We start from the raw sequence: 16,502 nt of genomic DNA on the forward strand, positions 1-16,502 counted from the left end.
CAGAGACAGGGTTAATGCTCCTTTTGTGGAAAGCAGACTAAAAGCTAAAGTGATTTATACCTGAACTCAGCTGAACCAAGAACACGCTTTCACAAAAACTCCTCAGCACTTTTGTAAGGCACCTCATTACCCCAAGTACTGTCCAGCCACAGGCCTCCAGGGAAAGATGCCTTATAAAGACATTGTTTCTCCAGCCAGAGCTTCAGCTTATGCAGTCTCAGTCAGTAGAAATACCCATTACATTGAATCATGTGCCCTGTGAGGCAACAAAGCTCTCAACACATAATCATACAAAGAGTTCAAGATTCATTCTGGACAGCAAGTGAGTGACTAGGTCTGAGCTGGGATTTATTAACACACCATTCTATTGAGATCACCAATAGCCTACCCCCTGCTTTACATTTATAATTAATTCCAAATAAATCAGAGGGTGTTGGGTCTCAGCCAGAGAGCAAGAAGCATGGATGCCTCTCTATCTGCGCTGACTTTTTAATACACTTGTTTTTAATTGGGTGAAGGATATGTTTGGTTCTTGGGTAAGTGTCAAGCATAGAGAGAGACTGCCACTCTAGTCTTAGGAATGAGAACAAGCCTGATACAGAAATAAAAATCTGTTCAACAGAAATGCATGCAGTCCTGTAATTAACACGGACAGCTGGCTATCCAGCGGGGGGAAACAGACCATCATACACTCACTGCTTGTTAGTTGGTGATGGAGAATGCCTGCTTTAACCCAGAAATTTACTTAATTTCCAGAATAAAAATGCAAGAAGTAACATTTATACATTCTTGCCTCAAACTGTAACCATGTGCAATAGAGGAATCTCACTAACAAAAACACCCTAAGTCATCAACTCAGTAAGATCGCCACCTAGCATTCAACAGCAGGCAAGTGTAATAAGTAAAAGAAAATGACTAACAGGTGGCCCAAGCATACAAGCTACCAAATCAACAGAAAGCAATCAAAGTCACATTTATTTGCCTTGAAGCATTTGCAAAGCAGGCTGATAAACTCATGTGCCAGAGAAAACAAATGGGAAATAATTCATTTCTAAACTTCAGTAAGCAGACATACTGAAATAATTAAATTTCATCAGGGAAAGCTATTATATTTGATCTTTATTTTATTAAGGAAAAACAGTAATTTTCCTTCTATTCTCACCAGTTACAAAGAAATCTAATTTGGTTTGAATTTCAGGTCCAACACTTTAATGTGACCATGTCAGGCTTTGAGACATCTCAAAGCCTCTTGCTTTTGCATTGTTGGAACAATGCAGCCTTTTAAACAAGATCTACTACAAAAATGGTCTCTCTGCGGGATGACAGGAAGAAAAAATGGGGAAATATATCTGAAATGCTAATGATGTTAAAAGATGTCAGACCTTAGAAAACCAAAATAAAACAAATTTAAAAAAATACATAATATACAACTTCAAAATTAATAAAGGGAAGGAGAATCAGCTCAGCATCAAACTATCTCAGATACGCATAATTTCTTCCTTTCCTTCACTGTGTGACCCATTTGTTTCTTTGACTCAAGACCATGGTCTCTGCCAGGCTGACATCTTGCCCCTTACCCAGGTAAGTGCCATAAGTCACGTTTCTGTACTCATCCCAGGAGATTAAGCCGTCTTGATTCAAATCAAACTCCTGCCATTGGTTTTCAACATTGTCATATATGTATTTCTTCTGGGCGTGCTTAATCCAGGATTTCAGCTCCCCCTCCGTCACAAACCCATCTTTATCCGCGTCTATTTTATCTACAATCATTCTACAAGACAAAACAGTTACGTTTCAAGGTGCCGGCTCCACAAAGCTTTTTCCCCCAGATAGTAGGGACCTACCTAAAACGTAGCCGTAGGTGGCATTTTTATACTCTTCCCAGGAAACGAGGCCGTCCTCATTGAGGTCATGCCCCTTCCACTGTCGCTCTACATCCTCGTAAATCCAGCGCTTTTGTGCAAATTTAATCCAGTCTTTGAGCTCATCCACAGTGACAAACCCGTCCTTGTCGCCATCTATTTTACTTACAATCTTTCTGTAGAAAATGCAGAGAAATCCAGCAAGAGGTTAAAAGGACACTAGGCTCTGGACTTAGCCAGGTGTGTGCTGTGGGCACAGGTGTTGCCCAGAGCTAAAGCATGGAAATAAAAATTGTTTCCAAAACAAAACTGCCAGACAGGCCATTGAAAATTTTTCTCTTAAGTGCCCGTTGCTGGTCTGAACTGAGCCATCCAGACAAGGCAAGCACAGTCCATGGCTGGTGTACTTGGATCCAAAAGTGAATCCGGACTATCCCTTTAGAGGTAGGTTTCAGCCGATGGTCAGAATTCAGGAGTGAATATCCATTCCTATCTGGGTTCTCCACTCTTAGCATCAAACAACACATAAATCTTTGTATTTTTCTTTATTGCTTTTACGAGAATCTCAATTTCTGGGTAAACAATCACAACCACTGACTTGGTTTTCTAAAAATTCAAAAATTTAAACCAGACTTTAAAATAATTCAGCTGTGTTTTCAAAAAAAAAAACCAAAACACTTCTGTTAAAAATACAAAGATATCAAATATAGTTCCAGGATCACTTATACCTAAAGTCAAGATTACTTTTTTTAAAACCCCAAAACAGGTACCCAGAGACAGAAGCATGCTTATTTTTAAAAATGGCTAGCAGTTTATTATACACTATGTTGAACTGGATGTTTACATATAACCACAAAACCAGAGAGCTCTGAAGAAGTAATGTGGTAAGAATGTATATCCCTGATTATGAGAATGTTAATAAGCTGAGAGGGTTAGGGTGCAGGTGATAAAGCAAAACTACAAAGCTAAAGAATCAATATACTTTGCCCTCCATGAGTTTCTTTCTTCTAGATCTGTTATGTTAATGACAGACATTTTTTAAATGATTTATTTAAGGATTTCAAAATATGTGCATGATATGAAAACTTCTGTTTAAAGATGCAGTCACTTACTTATAGAAGCTAAGACAGCCTATGTAAAGTCACAAGAACTTTAAATCAAAACTTCCAATGGGGGACTTCCCTGGCGGTCCAGTGGTTAAGACACCGTGCTTCCACTGCAGTGGGCACAGGTTCGATCCCTGGTGGGGAACTAAGATCCGGCATGCCGCACAGTGCGGCCAAAAAAACAAAACAAACAAAAAACCCCAACAACTTCTAATGGAATTGATATCTTGGCATACTCCTATGCTCTGTTACTTGTAGGACTGAAGAAGACTGTTGTTTGGTAGCAAATAATGTTTTTCCCCAGTTTGTATTCATCTCATGAATACAACACTGGAAAGTGATTAGAATCACAGAATACAAGCAACACAAATTCATCTTGATATTGACATGCTGTTAGCCATGATTGTCTATTACTTAAATCTTGTAATTAACAAGCATTTTCCTTCAGAGAATCTTACAGCTTTTGCTCTAAAATGTTAAAAGGTAAAGCAGTAAGAAGTCACCTCAAATATCCTCCTCTATCTACATGGACACGGGACAAAAATTTTTTGCAACTTGAACCTGTAGAATCTTAAGAATATTAATAAATTAAGTTTTAACCGCCCCCAAGCTTCTGCATTATCTATAATGGGATCCAGTTTGTGTCCGTAAGGTATTGGCTACCAAGATTGCCACTGTACCATTAAGAAAAAAAGGGCAAGGTACTTATTCCTGAAAGAAAATTTTAAACTATTATAAACAGCCTAAAGAGAAGGAACACTCAGATAAAAAAGGCATCTGACTATTTAAGATGGGCTTTTCCTAATGAAGTTGGCTAAATGCCATTCTATTCATCCCAACAGAAATATCCCAAATGGTTTAATTCAGAGGTTAGCAAACTTTTTCTGAAAAAGGACAGATAAGAAGAAATTTTCACTTTGTGGGCCACATATGGTCTGTCACATATTTTAAAAACAACAACAAAAATAACCACAAAACCATTTAAAAATAAAAAAGCCATCCCTATCTTGCTAGCTATCCAGCCTGCAGGCAGCTGTGAAAGTACATTGGAAGTGGGCATGTCCTATTTTAGGCATGAAGCTCTAAACTCGGATCTTTGAAAGCCTGTGTAAATTTATGAAGCTAATGGTGTTATATTTCTATGATACTGGAGAACCCTACAGAGCCATGATGCCACTAAATCAGCACTCACTCCAGGACAGACACAATGTACCTAGTGGATCTTATATTATTTCTAAGAGGTAACATATGCCTCTACATTTCAAAAGGCATCAAACAAATCCTTTGACTTTTTAAGAACCTGGGTCAATAAATGGGCTCCAGGAGGGTTCAAAATATTCCAGAAATTTTCAGCATGCAAAATTTTATATATATTCATATGTAGGCACTTTCCCTTAGCTTTCACTAGACTGCCAAAGGGACTGGGCCTGTGACCCAAAAAAGGATGATGAACTGCTCTAGTTCATTTCTACAGCAAATATATCAAGGGTGAAAACTTTATTAAGGACCACCACCTCAAAATAAATAATCATTTGAAGGACACATAAATGAAAATTAAGTATATTTAGACTTCTTGGGGGTGGGGTTGAGAATACATACACAAGAAAAAATCTTCTATTTGTCAACATTCTTCATAAGAAAAAGGAACTAAAAACGGGATATTAAAATTGTTTTTAAGTGCTTCCTGAAGTCTTTTAGGTATTATAACTAAGGATTTAAAAATAGTAGTGAATTTTTGCAACTAGAGGTATAGACAATGATCTTATCTCCTAATAGTTACTGGCCTCCTAGATAGATGGAAAAGGGGGAATCTGTTGTTGCCAACCTCTGATGTATAGTCACGTACCAAATAATGTTTAGAAATGCCACAGTAAGTTAAAAGAAAAAAAAAAAGTTCACCTGGAATTCTTGCTTGCAACAGTACATCACCTTATAAACTGGAAATATTTGCCATTATCTCCATTTTGGGAGAAGAAAATAGTACTTGGTTCATTCATACATTCCATGAAAAACATGATTTTAACCATCTTATTCTAATCAAATATGGAGTCGCTCATGTGTTGAACTTTTGATATTTACTGATGACAAAAAGAAACATTTTCTCTCTACTGAAGACTGTTAGCAGAGCTATTCCAGTACCTACACAGAGCCAGAACACCAAACCTAAGGGCCCTTCATTATTTAACAGTAATTCTGCAGAGACATGTGCAGACCAAAATGTAGGCTGGACATGCACGTTATGCAAGACACGAAGACTGAGAACGCCCTCATGCATCCCTATTTTCAGCCTGGAATGTTAGCACAGTTATAAGATTAAAATTAAAAGTGAGCATGGTCCCTTAAAGTTAGAAAAACAACCTAACAGAAGACTAACTCTTTGATAAATTTCTGTTTTCTCTATCTACTTTCAAATGTTTTAGGAGTTTCTCATTCTACACAGCAAAATCTTTTTATTGTTTCTGTGAGTGTTTAAGAATAAAATATTATATCCTTCAGTTAGCAGAAAACCCGTTGAAAGAATAAATTTATTTTGAAGTACCACCCGAAGCAAATCCTATAACGTCTTCTAATCACAGCACTATCCATGGGCAAAATATTTTTGGAAATTCCTATGTGGTATAACTTTTCAGACAAATCTCTTGAATATAGTTCAGAAAGTTACACCAATGGTAGCCTTTCATTGAGGAGAAAATGTTCACTGAATTAACCTGCATTTCCTTAAAAAGCAAGGCTTTGAAAGAGCTAAAAAAGACATTCTCAGATCCTCAGAAATAATCAACTGGAATTCTACCAAATCAACTCTTTAAATAAAAAGATGCCTGCTGAGAGAGCCACAGAACCTGACTATGGCCCAGCTGTTACTGAAATAGCAACACATACTCTGACATTAAGACCACTGCTTATTACAACCTTCTAAAAGGCAAGGTTGAGGGACTTCCCTGGCGGTCCAGTGGTTAAGACATCGCCTTCCAATGCAGGGGGTGCGGGTTCGATCCCTGGTCAGGGAGCTAAGATCCCATGTGCCTCACGGCCAAAATACCAAAACAGAAACCAGAAGCACTACTTTAACAAATTCAATAAAGACTTTAAAAATGGTCCACATTAAAAAAAAAAAAAAAAGCAAGGTTGGTTTGGTTTTGTTTTTGATTAAGCAAATATCTGACAATGAAACCAAAGAGGGTGAAGGACATCCTTGGAAACCATAAACTCTACAGAAATTAGTCAGTCCAGGAGTCTAATTTGCAGTTTATTATCCACTCAAAGACTTGGCATGGTCAGTAATAAATAGGTCACAGATAGTTTTTAAAAATTAAAAGCAACAGGTTTGAGAAAACCCCCATGTAATGTTCCTTTGGGGTCAAGATGATGCAGTTTAAGCTGAGTCCTACAGTATTTGGCAATTTTATGCATAAATGACTTTGCTTTGTAGAACGAGGTAAAAACTATTATTCAATGGAGAAATGCAGGAAAGCGCTTAAATTTTAGTGGTAGCAATTCTGTGGTTAGTTTTCAGAAGATGTAGTTCAATACAGCTTTACTGAGTGACTGAGCCAAAAGAGAAAAAAAGAATGAGTTGATTTATAAAGAAATGTCATTATTCTAACTAGCTCCCTGAGAGCTGACACCTTACCCAAGTCTTTCCTTGCTCTCTTCTGGTGTCAGCTGATCAAAGGTTTTTGCTTCTTCAGCACCCAAGAAGGCATCATGGTCATAATCAAAACTCTGAGCATCATTGTGAACTTTGTCACTGAGCTGAGGCTCATGGTGTACACGGTCCTTCTTTTCCGTGGGCTTGCTCAAGGCAAAGGCTGTGCACAGGGACAGGCATGTAAGAAACTGTCGCAGGTCCATGATAATCAGATCTTAAAGAAAAAAGAAAGGTAGTTCATTCAGGAAGCAGTATGCTTAATAATGAAACAAGAAATTAAAAGCGCACATCCAGTTACAATATTAATTTGATATTATCCCAAATATTATTACTTAATCCATAAAAAAAGTATGGTAGAATATCAGACTTTCCAGTTTTACTCTGAGAAATATTCACCAGTTTTCTTCATCTGATTGTAGGCTGACAAGGAATTACAGGAACATCCACCTTGTAAGTGGTCTCACTTCAAAAACACCAAAGTAGAACTTTAATCCTTTTGCCCAAGTTCCTAAGATTTAAAAGTGAAAGGACCAAGATTTAAATCCAGACCTACTGACTCCAAATACTTTACCTTTGTACTATATCTGTGGTCTGGTCTTCAAACCTGGCTGGTTATTAGGATCACCTAGGAAGCTTTATTAAAAAAAAAAAAAAAAAAGTTTCCCCTACTGAATTAGAATCTCTGAGGCTGAACCCAAGCATTTGTAGTTTTAAATGGTTCCCAGGTGATTCTAATGGTTGTCAGATAAGAACCAATGATCACCTTCAAAGATCAAACCACTGAGATGGTACAGTGATGGATAACTGCCTTATCATTCTGTATACTTGTGTTTCCCAAACCTACCCAGGTATAAGGACCACCTGGAATACTGTTCAAAGTACAGATTCCCCAGCTCTACACTGTACGTTCAGAATCTCTGCAGTCACAGGTGATTCTGATGAACAAGCACAAGGCTGGAACACGATCGAAAACAGTGACAAAAAATTGCAGAGAAGCTGCAGGATAGAAACTGTTTAGAACTCTTAACAGATAACCTATAGTACTGTCCAGAGAGGTTAAGGTTTTAGAGAAAACTGTAAAATTAAAAATCAAGGCGGGGGGTGGGTGGGGCAGGGGAGAATTCCCTGGTGGCACAGTGGTTAAGAATCTGCCTGTCAATGCAGGGGACACAGGTTCGAGCCCTGCTCCGGGAAGATCCCGCATGCCATGGAGCAACTAAGCCCATGCGTCACAACTACTGAGCCCTCGTGCCACAACTACTGAAGCTCGTGCTCCTAGAGCCCGTGCTCCCCAACAAGAGAAGCCACCGCAGTGAGAAGCCCGCACACCACAACGAAGAGTAGTCCCCGCTCGCCACAACTAGAGAAAACCCGTGCACAGTAACGAAGACGCGACACCGCCAAATACAAATAAATAAATAAATAAATAACACAAAAAAACAAATCAAGGGGGGACTTCCCTGGCGGTCCAGTGGTTAAGACTCCATGCTGCCACTTGCAGGGGGCATGGGTTCGATCCCTGGTGGGTAACTAAGTTCCTGCATGCCGTGCAGTATGGCCAAAAAATAAAATAAAATAAAATAAAAAATAAAGTCAAGGGGAAAGAGTTTCCCAGGCTTTCATATTTTAACTAATCCTTTATCAGTAGAACACAGATTCTGAAGGCTTCTCCCCTTGTGGTGAGTATAAACTTTTATAATTTCCTATTATCACTTACTCGTTTCCTCTTATGACCAGTGACTCCCTTACTGGATGGGTAGGTGGTTACTGGGCATGAGGCCTGTTGTAGGTTGAACTGTGTCCCCCCGAAAGATATGCTGAAGTCCTAATCCCTGGTGCCTGTGCATGTGACCTTATTTGGAAATAGGATCTTTGCAGATGTAATCAAGTAGGATGGGCTCTAATACAATGACTGGTGTCTTTATAAAAGGAGGGAAATTCGGATACAGACACAGAGAAGAGAATGCCACATTATGAAAGAGCCAAGGAATGTCAATGATTGCTGGCAACCACCAGAAGCTAGGAAGAGGCAAGGAAGGATCCTCCCTTAGGGCCTTCAGAGAGCATGCCCCTACTAACACTCTGATTTCTAATTTCTAGCCTCTAGAACTGTAAGAGAATAAACTTCTGTCCTTTTAAGCAACGTAGTTTATGGTAATTTGTTACAGCAGCCCTAGGAAACTAATACAAGGCTACAGTACAGAGGGACACAGCATCACATGAACATTAAATGCATTATCTTGTCCTAATCTGCAGATTAAACTAGCCACAGGCTTCACCTTCCCCAGGATGTCACCAGTGGAACTATCTAATCTAAGGCTCATATTTTATATATACATTTTTTTTAATTATAAAAATTCTTTCAGCATTGCTTGTAACTCAGTGATCTCAACCTAGACTGTACCCTAAAATCACCTGGGGAGTTTTTATAAATGACCACTGAACCCCACCCTTAACCATACATATTTTTAAAAGGCAGCCGGGTTGAGAACCAGTATTCTAACCAAATTCTCAAATGGCCATAATAATATCTTAAGAAATGTGACTTGAGAGTACACTTAATACGAAGAAACTGCATGTATCTGATCCTGCCTCAAAGTTTTGGGAATTAGAAGGAAGAAAGTGAATTGTGTCAAGGGATAAAGAAATCAAATACGCCAATAAATTAGCCATATTTTAATGTATCCATCTCCTTGTAACCCCCAAATAGTAACTAAAAGAAGTTACATTGTATTTGCTTGGATTTACAAAGCATTTTGGATTTAATAAACTAAAAAATGCTTAGCGCAGCTAATGGTGAGCACGTTACGTTATATAAAAATTCTTTAAAAGTGGAAGGAAAGCAAATAGAGGAATATGTTTAATGCTAACACAATTTAGCTGATTATACAAAGGCACAACCTGAGGCCTCCTTGAGTAACTTTCAGGCTGTAAAAGGGCATACGAGGGCACTATTTGTGTTCAATAGGAAAGCAGCTAAGTGGGGAGGTCCAGAAATGGCAGAGAAGGATATATCAATAGAGAGTAGAAAGTGTTCTAGGGTAACTAGGACAACGCCAAAAAGACAAACAGAAATGTTAGCTAAGGAGATAATGGGAGGCAGTCACTTCCCCAAGAGCCCATTTCAAAAACACACAAAAACGGTAATTTTGCTGGACAGTTGTTAAGACTCATGAAAACCCATCAGAGGAAACAATGTGGCAGCACTGCCCTAAGACCCACAGAGAAAGGGGAAGAAGGTGGTACTATTCTTAAGCTGTCACCAATGTTAGTTAGGACTTGGCTATGCTTCTGAAAGTTTATCAATGTTCTGTTTCGTGCTATCCCATCAAAATACCCAAACTTGTATAAAAAGACACTTCAATTCAGATGTTCAATGATAACAGTTTATAATGATTTAAAAAAAAAAGGAAAATGAACTAAACCAAAGAAGTGGTAAATACATATTAAATCTATATTGTGGAACACAACACAGTTTAAGAAGAATGAAGCAGACCTATTCACACTGAAACTGACAAGGCACCAAGATCTGTTCAGTGAACAAAAACAACAACAGTAAGAAAGCATGTTGTAAAACAATGTCAAGATCTCATTTATATAAAAGCAAAATCCAACAACCTCCCCAGCTTGTTTATATTTGTATAAAATATAACATATATGCACGAAAATGGTGTGGAAGGATAAACATCTATCTGTAAACAGCAATAAGCCCTACGCTGAAGGGAGAAGAGATGGGGTGGGGAGGTAAGGTCCGTGGGGAGTGAACTTCACTACTGTGCTGTGTTGTCTTATTTCTTGTAAATGAGCACACAGTCGTGTATTATCTTTTTATGTGTATTACTTTCTAAACAAGAGCATAAAAATTCTTTGCATTTCTAGGTAGCAAAGCAAACATTTTCAAGCCATTTCTCCAGATTGGAAAAGGAGACTGAAGGAAAAACACATATTTATTCTTAAGACACAAACCCTATTTTATAAAGTAAAATAACACTGCCCTAGGAGAATAACCCTCCAGCCCACTCTTCAATAACTGAATCCAATCAATCAGATCAGTGGAACAGTAAAGAGAAAATTAGATTCAGTGGCTCTCTCAAACATCACAGTATGCCTTTATTTTAGGACAAAATGAAACTTCCATTTCAAATTACAAATAATTCTTCAGACAAATAAAATCCTTTACAGAGATAAGGAATGAGTTTTATGTTGTTATTCTGTGATATATCCAAATAATATCTATAATGTTAGAGGCTTACAGAATCAAGTAAAATCAAGAGTCACTGCAACAGAGGATTTTCCTTATGTCTATTAACAAGGGGGCTTCCCATTTAGGAAAATTTTATAAATGACTAATTACATCCCGAGAATAATACTCTAACAACTCTTGCATAATACCCTGACAACTTCTGCAAACCCCAAATGTTTTAATATGAATTAATGCTTAAGCCCACTAACACTATCAGGGCCTGGGAAGGATACTGTGTAAAGTTCTGATACTGTGTAACATAAAGAAATGTAACAGATTGACTCACTGTGATTCTAGAGGGAAAACTACATTTAAGATTGAGGTGTAACATCTTGATACAGTGATAAAAGAAGAATTTCAGAATATAAGCCAAGTGATTCAGCTTTATCATTTCTCCATCTATCCTTTCCCTTCTCAATTAAACTTTCAATCCTGCCCCTCTACAGGTTCCTCCATTTTGTCAATCAATACTTCTCAGGTCTTCATAATCCAAAATCAGTCTTTCTCAGACTCCCGTTATTCCTTCAAGCATGCTCTTCCCTTTCCTTCACCCATACGGTCTCTAGAAACTGCTGTCTCCGCTTCCTCACCACCTACTGTCACCCTGAAATCTGGGTTTCTATCACAACTGATGAAACTGCCTAAAAAGGTCATCAAGGACCACCTGCTGGACAAAGCAATGGTCCTACCTTTATCTCTCTGCAGTGGGCAATGAAAAATCTGCACTTTAGTAAGTTTTAAAAACTATGCACTTTGTGCCCACATATAATATATCAACGCCTGGCTATTAGAAACTAACAAAAGGCCCCTTGTTTTATGAATACAGACACTAAAAAAAGAGACTACTAAATTTATCTAAATCCATATACACATAAAAATGTCCAAATAGAAACAAAGGATATCTCTCAAGACAAAGGATATATAATGTGGGACAATGTGAGAAGGAGTATAAAACAACTTCTTACACAAGGCATCTGAAGAACTATATTAGTGCAGTTATTTCTGAAGCAACTTTCTCTTTTCAACCAAATCAAACCAAATAATAGAAAGCTAAAACCCTTCTCTTTCTCCGTCATGACAGCTATTCATCAGTGGATAACAGAACATTAGGAAAACATAATATAATACATAAATGAAGGACTTGGTTGTATGAGTTTTTACCATATGGTCTAGGTGGGTCTGGCCACAGGTTTGTCAATTTTGTTTACCCTTTCAAAGAACCAGCTGCTCTAGGTTTTGTTGACTTTTTCTATTGTTTTTTAAATCTCTATTTCCTCTCTGATCTTTATTATTTCCTCTTTCTGCTGACTTTAGGTTTTGTTTGTTCTTCTTTTTCTAATTCTTTCAGGTGGTAGGGTTAGGTTATTTGAGATTTTTTTTCTTTTCTGAGGAAGGCCTGTGAACTTACTATGTGATCTAAAGGTAAATCAATGGCTGTGAAAAATGCATCTCCCCATCTCCCATTTCTCAAAAGACCTGTAAGTTTCTCTTCCTCAAATTCTGTCCCTCCCTCACCAAGGGTAACATTTAATATTTTTTCTTAAACAAACAGAAAACTAGACCTGCACTGTCCAGGACAAGAGCTACTAGCTACATGTGGCTACCAAGCAGTTGAAATGTGGCTAGTGTGAATTAACAAGTGGTGGGTTACACTTTATGTCAAAAGAATGGTATTTTTGTACGTACTGGATTAAATTATTAAAATTAATTTCACATGTTTAAAATATTCACCTGTAAATCTAAAGTTACATACGTGGCTTGTATTATACTTCTATTGCATCACACGATGTTAGAGACACAAATAAAGGGCTAGAACAGAAAAGGTATCATGTTACTATCATACTTTTGCAGGATGTCACCAATAATGGTCTCCTGCAAAGTTATTTTCATGAATTGTTCCAGTTAATTTATAAGGAAAAAAAGGTAACAGCATAGACTTGAATTTCTTTCAAAAACAATAAGCCTTAAGAATTAGTTTTATCCATTCAAAACTTTGCTTGACAGCTCTAAATTCATGCCATTTCTCCCCTCCTTCCCAATCATTTTTTATAAAAATCCACTGGTCACAGAACACTTAAAAGTAAGTTTTTTCAGGGGAACTTAGATGTCTAGATTAAATTCAACTTCTCAAGAACATTAACAGCGGATGACCCCACAGTTATTCTGGTTGACCAAAGACCCACTGCTCAATGTTAATAGTGGGAGAAATGGGTGTGGTGGTAAAATTCCAGTTCTGTGAGTTGGATATTTAGTGGGGGGAGAAAAAAAGCGTTCTTTATAGTGCAGCAAAAGCAGAATCTCAATGCTTAAGTGTCTACTTCAATTGGGGACTGAGGGCAAGAGACTGACAGCAATTTAACTATACTAAGGCTCAGGTTATAAAGTCTGGGAATTAAAGGTATCTGGTTATCTATCTGACATTCTTCACTTACAGACTTTAGTACAAGTACCACCAATGGATTATCATATTAAAGTAATAATGTTGGGCTTCCCTGGTGGCGCAGTGGTTGAGAGTCCGCCTGCCGATGCAGCGGACGCGGGTTCGTGCCCTGGTCCGGGAAGGTCCCACATGCCGCGGAGCGGCTGGGCCCATGAGCCATGGCCGCTGAGCCTGCGCGTCCGGAGCCTGTGCTCCGCAACGGGAGAGGCCACAACAGTGAGGGGCCCGCGTACCGCAAAAAGAAAAAGAAAAAAAAAAAAAAATTAATAATGTCACCCTTCATGATTTGATAAAAGTTATGATCATGACACACCATTTATTCAACATTTCTCTAGCGATCGATGGAACAAATTTACATTAATATATTCTAATTCATTCTAGTTCATTAATATATCCTAATTAAATTATTTGTGTAACTGAGGGCATACGTTTATAAGATAGTTGAGTATATAAAAGTGCAAACTTTGGTTGAAGAAGAAAAGCCTTGAAATGACAAACTATTACTCAGGTTTCATTAGTTCTATAACCAAAACAACCCAGTACAAACTTAAAATTTTTCTTGCTACAGAGTAAAGAAAATTTCCTTTAAGAAATAAGTTCTTAGAAACTCTGGGAGAATCAAAGTTTCCTTTTGGCAGATGAAACTTCAATACATAATTAATTACTATAGGAATACCATGTAAAATGTAGGGACAAGAGTTTTGGTTTCTAGTTGTAATTTGCTGTGCATGTGTAACATGCATAAAATGCTTGGGAATCCTTGCTTTAGTGCCAAATGTAAATAAATATAATTTAAAAATCCTAGATGAAAAGACCTACCTACTATGATCACTCCAGCTGGAAGTGATCTGCACACATTCCTCTCAACTTTTATAAGACTTGTTTGTACCATTCCACAATAAGGATCATAGGCTATCTTAAGTTGCCTCCTTAGCTCCTCTATAGATGTACATTTTTGGAAGGCAGGGATCTCAGCTTAATATAAATTAATATAAATTAATTCCCCTCTATAGTCCGTAACACAGTGTCTTGCACTTTCTGTACACCAAAACATTTTATTGGATTAGTTGGACTGTACTTGGGAGCAACAAAGTTCCTGCCAGCTGCCAGTGCTCCCCAACCCCCAATTCCCCTTACCGGATCTGGCCATCAGCCAGCAACAAGAAAAGTGTTATTTCAGCTGTCTTAACTCTAATACATAAATCACAGCATCAACAACATCCGTATTTAAGAGTTCATAAAGACAGGGAACTAGGACCTTACAACTAGGACCTACAACTAGGCCTAGCAAGCATCTCTAATGGCTATCCCTGGCTACACCACGCGTGTGCCACACACAGAGAAAATGTGTGTTAAAATCAGTGTACTGATCTCCAGTACTGGTGAAATGTACATAAAATGCCGTAAATATCTTTTGACACATCACTGGATGAATGGAAGCAATGACGATTAAGAGTTGATTTCAAAGCTGTATCTGAGTACTACTATCCACTCAGGCATACTCAATTCATCTTTGTTAGCTCATGTTTCTCCCAGTTGTGATTCTCAAAAGAATCCTATTGGAGACCGCTGAATCCCTGTAAATCTCAGATTAGGCCCAGGTAAACTCAGATCTCTTGCCACACAAATACAATTTACAGGTTACCTCTGGACCCTCATTTGTAGTACAATACATAAATTCTTCAGTGATGACCACCGTTTGGTACCCGGTTAACTAAATCTACTGAATGAGGTCAAACATGCATTTGTCTTGTGTCAAGTCCCATTCTATGGCAAAGAATAATTTATCAGAAATTCCACGGTTCTCTACCTCCAAGCTACAAAAACAAATTAGAAGCAACCTTATTCCTGACTCATTAACGTAGACTTTATGGTTCATGCCAGGAAGTGAATGTAATTCAACTCTCAAAGACACTATTCTGGGACTTTGCACACTTAGGAATTCAGATCAAAGGCCCTGAAGTTTTAGTAGGAGACCCAGGGAACTTTTTGCCTTGATGCAAAAGCAGCTTTTGGAACTGCAAATCACTCCACTCTTAATCAGGGCAGCTGTAGGGAATTAAGTTTATTGATGAACACAGTATGCCAAAAATCAGAACTAGGGTGTGGAGCTAGAAGCAACAAAACAAGGTAAAGATACAATCCTTTAATGAAGCTTTTAAAACTACTTTCCTTCGCTGACCGAAGCATGCGGCCAAACATAGAAGCTCGAAATATTCCGTCTTGTCTTTAAAATTATAGAGAGTTAAAAAAAAAAATCACATAGTGTCTTCATGCTTTCTTCCCCCTTGTTTCTACACCCTCAAAGTCAGCGAACACGACCTTCTTGGCAGATGCAGATGTCCTCTCGGGATGTGGCCCTGGGGCGGAGCTGGCGGACACAAGCAGGCCCAAGTGTGGGAAGTGGCAGGGAGCTGTAACAATACCGCTATCTGACTGCACTCCGACCTTCAGGAGGTAAACAAGAGTGACCTTTTCGGACGAGGGGCTTGGTGACTGGCGGGGCCCAGGGCCAGAGGACGTGGCAAGCCAGGCACGAAACTGTACCCCACAGGACGCAAAGCCGGGAGCCGGAGTTCGCAGGGACCCAGGCCCTTTCCCAGAGCGCAAGGGAAGGCGAGCGGCGGCCTCCGACCCAGGCTGCGCACCGAGGGTCGGGCAGTCGCTAGCAGCCTCAGGCCCCGGAACCCCGAGCTGGCAGAAACAGGGGCCCTGAGATAAGGAGGCCCTGCCGCGCCGGGAGCGAGGCCCAGAGGACAAAAAGAAAGTGAAGAAGGGGGAGGCGGCGGCGAAGGGACGTGCACGCTGGTACTTACCTCTCCCCGTTGCGCCCACTACCCAGGATGCCGCGGCTGCAACTCACCCACCGGCTCAGCTCTGGCGCGCAAGCACCGCCCAACCGGAAGCGGCTCCGCGCCCCGCCGCTGTCCTCCACGCCGGCAGCCTCCGGACCAATCACCAACAAGCCCGCCGCGGACGCACAGCTTCCCCGGACAGCCATTGGCCCTACGGTCTCGTGGTCCGGATTGGCTGGAAAGCGCCACGTCCCCGCGAGCGCGCCGAGTTACGTGGACAGGATTCCCTCCCAATTCTCGTCCCTGGACTTGTGGGGTTGGCGGGCCACAGCCCCTTACTCCGGGGGGCGTGTGGGCGCGGCTGTCCGACTGCCACGTCCTGGTTCGCAGCGCTTGACTTGGCTTCC

At 39.5% G+C, this 16,502-nt stretch overlaps 1 protein-coding gene across 8 annotated transcripts in view; it reads right to left on the reverse strand.

The window, feature by feature from the left end:
- CALU (calumenin) overlaps window positions 1–16,223 on the reverse strand; it is a 28,467-nt gene extending 12,244 nt beyond the window's left edge. Inside the window, exons 1-4 of one of the 8 annotated variants that reach the window (XM_089917428.1) lie at window positions 16,117–16,199; window positions 7,014–7,125; window positions 6,600–6,831; window positions 1,578–1,771 (exon numbers count right to left, since the gene is read on the reverse strand). In XM_089917428.1, the coding sequence (XP_089773554.1) occupies window positions 1,578–1,771; window positions 6,600–6,831; window positions 7,014–7,026 (439 nt within the window). In that variant the 5' untranslated portion in view covers window positions 7,027–7,125; window positions 16,117–16,199. Of the gene's footprint in view, window positions 1–1,577; window positions 1,772–1,844; window positions 2,039–6,599; window positions 6,832–7,013; window positions 16,091–16,116 lie in introns of those variants that run through there. The other 7 variants (XM_089917425.1, XM_089917426.1, XM_089917427.1 and 4 more) reach the window with 7 other exon arrangements.
- Between the last annotated feature and the right edge of the window lie 279 nt (window positions 16,224–16,502).

The sequence above is a fragment of the Delphinapterus leucas genome, chromosome 9 (assembly GCF_059928025.1).
Source record: "Delphinapterus leucas isolate spDelLeu-1000000601 "Yukka" chromosome 9, BTC_Dleu_Yukka2, whole genome shotgun sequence".
In the NCBI taxonomy this organism is placed as follows: Eukaryota; Metazoa; Chordata; class Mammalia; order Artiodactyla; family Monodontidae; genus Delphinapterus; species Delphinapterus leucas.